The sequence below is a fragment of the Diaphorina citri genome, unplaced genomic scaffold (genome assembly GCF_000475195.1).
Source record: "Diaphorina citri unplaced genomic scaffold, Diaci psyllid genome assembly version 1.1 scaffold227, whole genome shotgun sequence".
Taxonomy (NCBI): domain Eukaryota; kingdom Metazoa; phylum Arthropoda; class Insecta; order Hemiptera; family Psyllidae; genus Diaphorina; species Diaphorina citri.
In genome coordinates this window covers 39557-48533 of record NW_007377664.1, presented here as the reverse complement: position 1 = coordinate 48533, position 8977 = coordinate 39557, and the positions used below count along the sequence as shown (strand labels likewise).

Sequence of the window (8977 nt, the reverse complement as noted above, 5' to 3'; positions counted from 1 at the left end):
AAAAAAAAAAAAAAAAAAAAAAAAATTACCCTACTGCCTTTTCTGTGGGTGTAGATCGTAAAAAAAAAACCAAGATATTTTTTTTTTTTTTTTTTTTTTTTTTTAATAAAAAAAGCAACATGGCGGCAGACGATATGTCACTTTTTTTCGCACATTAATAGTCAAGTATACACGGATGAGTCAGAGGTAACTAACTCTCTCTCTCTAATCAATTGTTATCACTGTGTTTTGTATACAGGATGGCAAAATGAAGACCCCCTTAGTCCGGGCCAAATTTGAATAAAAAGTCCCAGTTTTCGAATAACCCACGAGGCGAATTTTATCCTAAATGATAAGGTTTGCTCTAGCCTGCCTGGTTAGCCGGATTTTATCCTGATGGGATAATGTTCGTCCTTGGAACGGCTAACCCCCTTAGTCCGGGCCAAATTTGAATAAAAAGTCCCAGTTTTCGAATAACCCACGAGGCGAATTTTATCCTAAATGATAAGGTTTGTTCTAGCCTGCCTGGTTAGCTTGGAGGGTAGCGCGCCTGCCTTGTAAACCCTAGGGTACGATTCCCGCCCGGGGCGGACTTTATCCTTTAAGGTTCGTTCTCGGAACAAACCTCTCTTTTAGACAGGCTTAAACTGAGGAAAAGGCTTCAGTTAGATAGAAGGGTAGGTAAACTAGATATGAGCGAGAAAAGAGAAAATACTTTTCCCATGGGCTGCTGGGTCAACACGAGAACACCAGAAATTATACATAATACCTAGCCTACTGGTTCGACAGAAAATGTGTTAGGTACCCAAAAAATGTCAATTTGTCAATATAAGACCTTGCTTAGTTGACTTTGTCCGGAGGAAGATGGTAAACAGTAGGGTTGAAATCAAGATAATTAATAGCCAGCCTAGTCAGCTTAGTTGGTACAATTTTGTTAGAGCTCATTTTGAGGGAGATTTCTTCAGTGGGAGATTTTGTAATCGCGCCAGCCTAGTTAGCTTGGTTGGTGGCGCGTCTGCCTTGTAAGCGCTAGGCCGCGGGTTCGATTCCCGCCCGGGGCGGATTTTATCCTGATGGTATAATGTTCGTCGTTATTTATTCAGTACTGTAGTTATTTTTATTTTAAATGGGTTTAAACGTTGACGTCAATGAATATGTGTTAAGGTCTTCAGTGACGGGGCTTTCACCCTCCATTTGGCGACAAGCTAAACGCCTCCTCACAATCCTCGCATTAACCTCTACCAGCAGTCTGAGTGGGGCTAGGAAAAAGCCAGCAACACGTGATGGCTTAGAGGGTCACCCATCCGGATACCAACCACGCGCAAGATTGTTTAACTTTAGAGATCCATTACTTTATTTCAGTAAAATTTGTGTACCGAAACACCGAATTTCAAAGAGTTTATCTTTATCTCATCTTCAGGGGAAGTCGATCTATGAGGGTGAGAAAAACTTCTTCGGAACTTGGCCTGGCGCACTACCGTCCACTTACATCTCTAGAATTCTAGACATGCCTCATCACATGTATAAGTATTCACAATGTTCAAGTACCTACCTATTAGTATTTCACTTGGCCTGACGATTTTTTTTAAATCAACTAATCAGATTGCTTAATCCGAGAGTTAAATGTAAACCGAGTTTAATTTAAACTCACTTTATGGCTCCCGGCCTAAGGAACATACTTGGCCTGGCGCACTACCTTCCACTAATATCTCTAGCATTCTAGACATGCCTATGGTTCATCCATTTGAATATGGCAGCAAGGATTCATCTAAAAAGTAGGCTACGTTGCCAAACGTGTCAAAGGTTCAACGGTAGAATATCTTTAAAGGAGGAAGGTACATTGCACAGTGCTTCCTCCCACAATGATACTTTTTTTATGCCGATGGTATTCAGTATTCGTAATGATTTATGTATTCCTAAAAAAAGTAACGAAAAGATGATTTCTTACTAGAATTGAATAATAATAAATTGTTTATTATTATTTTATTTCATTTTTTGAACAAAGACTTTGTTTGGACTGCTCAAGGAAAGCCGGGCGCACTCCCTTCCACTAACATCTCTAGCATTCTAGACATGCCTAATCACATTTATAAGTATTCATAATGTTCAATTACCTGCCTATTACACGAAGCGACGGAATAAGGAAAAAAGTTGGCCTTCTCATGATGCAACGAACAAAATGAGGTCAACGGAAATATATTTTTTTTTTTTTTTAATTTTCTGCCAGGACTCTCAAATGGGTTGCCGGTTGGTCCGATTTGTTCAGCATTCAAATCTCTGGTGTAGAAGATAGCAGACAAAATAATCCAAACGTGTTAGATCTTCGTACCGGGGATCCTTTTTTTAGAGGTTTGATAGAGGGAACTGTAACTGCCAAGCTAAGGTCTTATCGTGCCGAAATCGAAGAGAGAATGAAGACAGGGAGGAGAGAAGGCCAGCCGTTCCGTGAACGAACATTATGCGTTCAGGATAAAATACTTTAAGGCTCTTATTTAAATTACATTGGCATTCGGAAAACAAAATCGTGTGAAACTCACAACAAAAATGAGAACGGGCCTTTATCTTACCTCAATATATCGAATAGCAATATGGAGGATGCTCAGGTTAGAAGATTTCTTCTCTTCCAGAGCCGGAGGAACAAACTCTTCAAACTTTCAGGAGTAGTTTTAAATTGCTGTTTTAAAACTGAGGGTCAGATTCTATATTAATTTGATTTAGTTATTTATCTTACCTGGATATATCGAATAGCACTATGTAGGATGCTCAGGTTGGAAGATTTCTTCTCTTCCTGAGCGGGAGGAACTTGACGTTTGAGAATTTCGAAACACTCCTTGAGATGCGCGCGCCGATTCTTCTCCAGCTTGTTGTGAACTTCACGGATGCCCGAACTGCAAAGTCAAAAGGAAATTCCAATAAGGTTCCAATTCCAAGGAAATTCCAAAGAATGTTAAAACTGTAAATACCAATAAATCTGCACACCTAAACAGTTAAGTCAAAATAACAGGAAAGTTCAAGTCAACAAATGTCCAATTCAAATTCCATCATCATTGAAACTTTACTACTACCAGAAAACTAGTTGGGCCTAAGAGCTCCTTCAGGAGAACCCTGCCAAAAGAAAGCCATAAAGAAAGGTTTAACTTACATGCCAGACCGTTTCTTGATCATATCATTCTGCGTCAGGTTATTCGGACTCGTGCTGAGGGCCACCGCATGGCTGTTGCTCGTATAGTTGTTGTGTGCTACCAGCCTCGTCTCTCCACTCAAACTGGCTACCACCTCCCTGCTTCCCATCATCTCATCCTCGATATGTAGTGTGTAATGCCGCTGCATGACGGCGGCGGGGTGTGTCACCGGCGTGGAAATCACCGGTTGCTGGACGTTGCTAACGCTTTCGACAAAGTGCGCCCCGTTCGACGTCGTCGTAAGAAGGAGTTCCTCTTTCCGTTCGAGCGGCCTGTGGAGCAAACTGCTGGGCAGTCCGTTGGTGAAGGTGATGTGGTTGGTGGTATTGATGATGGTCGTGGTAGGCAAGGAATGGTGCAGGTGTGACAGAGGGTGAGCGGCTGGGTCCGGGGAGAGGGTGGTGATGACGCTGCCCAGGTTGGACCCGGACACGCCGTTTGTGTAGCATGACGAGGGCTTGTCCTCGCTCGATGAGAACTCTTCTGCAACACAGTCAAGACACAAACAGGGGACAGATCAGGCAAGTGTAAATAAAAGGAATTTTGATTGTGTTGAACATAAAATATGTATATTTGTCACAAATGTTGTTCCTCGCTTAATACACTACGCTAAACTTTATGTCTTGAGTTAGACTTGAATCACTAACCTCCAGATCCAGATTCGTCTCATCACTCGCACTCCGCCATATATCTCGTCAACGCGTGATAACGTGATATTCGAGAAAATATTTGGAAATTCTGGCCCGAACTCACCTCATGACGTGATTTCATCATGTGGTGGACTCACGTGTTCGTCTATATTTAGATATGATGCATCAAGGTTTTCATTGTGTTTATGACGCTTGTTTGCTGCTATGATAAACGATAACGAGGATGACGAAGAAATGAGTGCTTCTGTTGTGTACTTGAAAAGTTAAGTGTATTCCGTACTTGCTCGATATTGAAATACATCTAGATTCTAAGGCCAGCCACTCACTATCAGGTAGACCTGACAGGTACGGCTGAAAAGGTCCGTCTGTCAGGCCTACCTGATACCTGATGAGCACACACACTATCAGGTAGACCTGGTCTAAATGAAGGGGCGTGCACACACTATGTGAATTTTGGTTTTGGCATACCTTTAATTTTGAGCTTCTTCATATCGATAGGTAGATAGAAAGGGAAGAAAGTTTGTACCTCAGAACAGCATTTATATTACTTTAAGTAAGGTACAACTTCCAGCGTCCAAGGTTTTGATTGTGGATTATTATTTTTTCAAGGTCGCTCTTTATATTCGCACCAGAAGTTTCCTTACGTGTTGAACCAGAGGTCCCTTTAAGTTCACTACCCATCCGGGATCAGAGCAGCCAAACCCTAACCATCCTGGCTAGCTGGAGGTTAAGAGTTTATCATGCTTCAAAGGAAAAGCACAAATCCTCCTGATGGTTGACTGTGGTTCGGGACGGGGCAAGTAATCTTGGATAGGGACCATCAACCCTCCTCGGCACAGCTACAACGCTACAACTACATCCGGAATGCCACTCTCAGATATCCAAACTCCACCACTGTCGGTCGATGTCAACAACAACATTGCCACATGCCGACGGAACATCAGAAACCTATTAATGCGGATCGGACAAGGCTAGCAATCCCCACCCCGCCATCCTATACTCCTAATCGTAAACAAATTCACGAAAACAACACATGGACCTCGTAACAATAGAACCGCTGCGAGCAACCCCACCCCGCCATCCTATACTCCTAATCGTAAACAAATTCACGAAAACAACACATGGACCTCGTAACAATAGAACCGCTGCGAGCAACGAGTTTAACATGCATCACTTCGAGATGACCTCTGATATATTCCAAACAGAGAAATCTTATCACCATCACTATCACCAGAACTGTGAGGCCAATGAATCACTCGGCCGGGTAGGCGAATGGAAAAATACTTGACGAAGTGATGAATTATAGATCAATGAAGTTAAGCAACGTTGTGCGTGGTTAGCTGTTGGGCCTCAAATAAATCTAAGTAGTGTTTTGCTTAGACGCCTGAAGTAGACTACATAAAATATATCACCATAACTCCTGAACCATTTAGCCTGATTTTAAGTATGGTATATTTGAAGATTTCGTATTTGCAGTTAGTTTATCCTAATTTCTATCACCATAACTCCTGAACCGTTTGTCAGATCTTGACTGTTTGTTTGTCTACGTTTCGTACTCCCCCGTCAGGACACTTCTCTGATTTCTCTGCGCATACCCTCAGTTCGAAGTTCCCTAACACACTCACAATTTCCGTCATCCGTGCGTACACCTAGAGTTTGAAGTCTAGTTCCCTAACACACTCGAACAGAGAAATCTTATCACCATCACTATCACCAGAACTGTGAGGCCAATGAATCACTCGGCCGGGTAGGCGAATGGAAAAATACTTGAAGTGATGAATTATAGATCAATGAAGTTAAGCAACGTTGCGCGTGGTTAGCTGTTGGACCTCAAATAAATCTAAGTAGTGTTTTGCTTAGACGCCTTAGACTACATAAAATATCATCCATTTGTCAGTTTAGGACCAGAAGCCTCATTTTATGGTATATTTGAAGATTTTGTATTTGCAGTTAGTTTATCCTAATTTCTATCACCATAACTCCTGAACCGTTTGTCAGATCTTGACTGTTTGTCTACGTTTCGTACTCCCCCGTCAGGACACTTCTTTGATTTCTCTGCGCATACTCTCAGTTCGAAGTTCCCGAACACACTCACAATTTCCGTGCGTACACCTAGAGTTTGAAGTCTAGTTCCCTAACACACTCATTTTTTTTTTTAAAAAAAAAAAAAAAAAAAAAAAAACAAGTAAGAAGTGGTGTGTAATAGGTGCCACAATCCTGATGGGAAGATTCTAGACATTTCTACAGTAGAAGCCTACCACCTAATGACGTCACTTATCATATCTCGTTTAAACATAATAATTATGCTACTGCAGTGATGTAGTATAAAATAATCATAAGGTTTTGGTCACTGAACCAGTGGCAAGAGTAAGATCTGCCGTACATTGAAAGTGTAGACGCGTTAATTTTAATAGAATAGAATATACCTTGTTTATCCTGCCAAGAGTAGTAGCGCGGAGTCGCGCGATGCCACAATATGTAAACTATGGAAATGATAGTTCCTCTCACACTCAAGAAGACATAAGTAAGTCGCGCAACATTCAAACATTGAGTAGCGCGTCACGTGTCTACGCTTTCAATGTGCGTGTGCGGCAGGCCTAAAGGGACTTTTCGGTCCTCGTTCTGCCTTCGGGCTTCCTCGGTATTAATGCCGAGGAAGCCCGAGCGCCTCCACTGGGTTTCAATGATATGGTCACGCCTGTCATGTCACGACACAGACTCCTTATCAGTCACAACACACGGGAGTGATAACACTCTCCAGTAGTTCAATAATAGACCTTTTTCGTTTGTTACGCCCAGCCCAGCCTAGTTAGCTTGGTTGGTAGTGCGTCTGCCTTGTAAGCGCTAGGCCGCGGGCTCTTCTTTCCCCCCCCCCTTCAACAGAATCTACCTTTGTTTTTATTTCATGGGTTTTGAGACGATCAAAAGAGGTTTGATAGAGAATCGCTCTATTAAAATTTGAAAAACAAAATCGTTCCATTTATTTTATTATTATTATTTACTTTTTTTTTCAGCGATGTCAGCCCTCTTCGATTCGACTGGTGGACAACGTTCAGCTAAAAGCAGGCCAATTCTTCCGGCCAGATCCTGGCTACCTGGAGCTCCTTACAGATGGACTGAAGAAGTTGTATGTCACCAAGATACTGGGCTTCAGAGATGACGAAATGTGCGCTGCTACTGTGCTGTTTGAAGGTAAACCATACCCCGTGTCTAACCTTTGGTGCGCGGTCACGACCGTAGACCATTGACCCTCGCCGCACCGAGATCATAGCAGAAAAAATACTCAGCTCAATTTCTTGATTTTATGCGGAGCTATGGTCAAGACTCCGTTGAGGATGCTTCTATTCATAAGTATGGTTTATTTTCTCTTGTGTCGGTACTAGGCGAGGATTGGTGGTTGGTTCTCCGTTGTGGACACACCTACTTAGACGAGCGGAAAGTCTGTCAAGTACCTACCCAACCCAATCTAAAAAAGTACCTCTATGCCAATCTTGTTAGCTTAGGGGGTGGCCTGCCTTGTAGTTCTGTCCACATATAGTCGATAAGAGACACGATACTTCCCATTTAGGTGCTGGCTCAACACAAGAACACCAGAAAGTAACCCGTAGAAATATTTGCAATCGAAAAACGAGTACAAATTTTTGTCAATGGTCGGACTCGAACCCGGAACCTTCTGCATGACAACATGGCTCTTCTTGTTTTAGGTGATCCTGAGGATGTGAAGAATAATGAGGACAAGATCTACTCCATTGCGAAGAGATATGGTGGTATTCCTGCTGGGGAATCTAATGGACGTCGCGGTTATATGTTGACATATATTATTGCCTATATTCGGGTAAGTGTTTCCACATAATAAAAAGTCTATGAGATTTTAGGCTGACATTTGGTTTCGGTTACAAATTTTACCAGTGGATGCCCTTTGCACTCAACCTTTGCTATTAGCAAGGGCATTGACTCTAGGCTGTTGTTAATTTCAATTGATATTTCAGGATTTTGCGTGTGACTATTACTTCATTGGAGACTCGTTCGAAACTTCTGTACCCTGGGACAAAACAGTCCTCTTGTGTATCAATGTTAAGAAACGGCTAACTCGGGAGTGTACAGGTAGGTGGCTACCGGTGTTGGTAAAGTTGTTGTATATGTAAAGTCCCTTTCTCACTTGTCGTGAGTTTCATTCGATTTTTTTGCCAGCCTAGTTAGCTTAGTTGGTAGGATAAAATCCGCCCGGGCGGATTTTATCCTACCAACTAAGCTGATGGGATAATGTTCGTTCTCGGAACGGCTGGGTTTCTTCTATCCTGTGTTCCTTCTCTCTTCGATTTCGGGAGGGTAAGACCATAGCAGTTACAGTTCCCTCTGTCAAACCTCTTAAAAAAAAAGACCTTGCTTAGACTGTGGGGGTAAACGGACTTTTCAGTCCTATTCCAGCAGGATAAACAAGGCATATTCTCTATTCTATTCGACATATTCCATCTACTCTTTCGATAAAAATTTCCTATCACCCAGTATGCTAATGGTATGGAGCTAACTGTTTATATGCGGTACCTTATTGAATGCAATTTCGTGTGAAGTGCCTCTTTGTTATCAACTGCGTTCTAGGTTCTCCTAATAGCTAAATAGGCACCCTCAAAAAACTCAACCTGTGAAACCTAGTCCAAGTTACCCATCACCTATAAAGCAAACTTGTCACCTGTTTTTTCGCAGAAGCTAAATATTTTAGCTTAGGAAAAATTCCTCTGTACCTTTATGTATTATTGAAAGAAATAAATATATTTAAATCTCAAACCTTGGGGGACTTTTGGTAGTTATTTATTATTAAGTATAGTTATTTTTATTTTAAATGGGTTTAAACGTTGACGTCAATGAATATGTGTTAAGGTCTTCAGTGACGGGGGTTTCACCCTCCATTTGGCGACAAGCTAAACGCCTCCTCACAAATCTCACAATCCTCGCATTAACCTCAGTCTGAGTAGGGCTAGGAAAAAGCAACACGTGATGGCCCAGAGGGTCACCCATCCGGATACCAACCACGCGCAAGATTGTTTAACTTTAGAGATCCATTACTTTATTTCAGTAAAATTTGTGTACCGAAACACCGAATTTCAAAACATCTCATCTTCAGGGGAAGTCGCTCTATGAGGGTGAGAAAAACTTCTTCGGAACTTG

The 8977-nt window shown here is 42.0% G+C and overlaps 1 protein-coding gene across 1 annotated transcript in view; it reads right to left on the bottom strand.

Moving 5' to 3' along the window:
• LOC103506316 overlaps positions 1-8977 on the bottom strand; it is a 41139-nt gene that overhangs the window by 7633 nt on the left and 24529 nt on the right. Inside the window, exons 2-3 of the mRNA XM_008470706.3 lie at positions 3122-3644; positions 2711-2867 (exon numbers count right to left, since the gene is read on the bottom strand). Coding sequence (XP_008468928.1) covers positions 2711-2867; positions 3122-3644 — 680 coding nt within the window. The remainder of the gene's footprint in view (positions 1-2710; positions 2868-3121; positions 3645-8977) is intronic.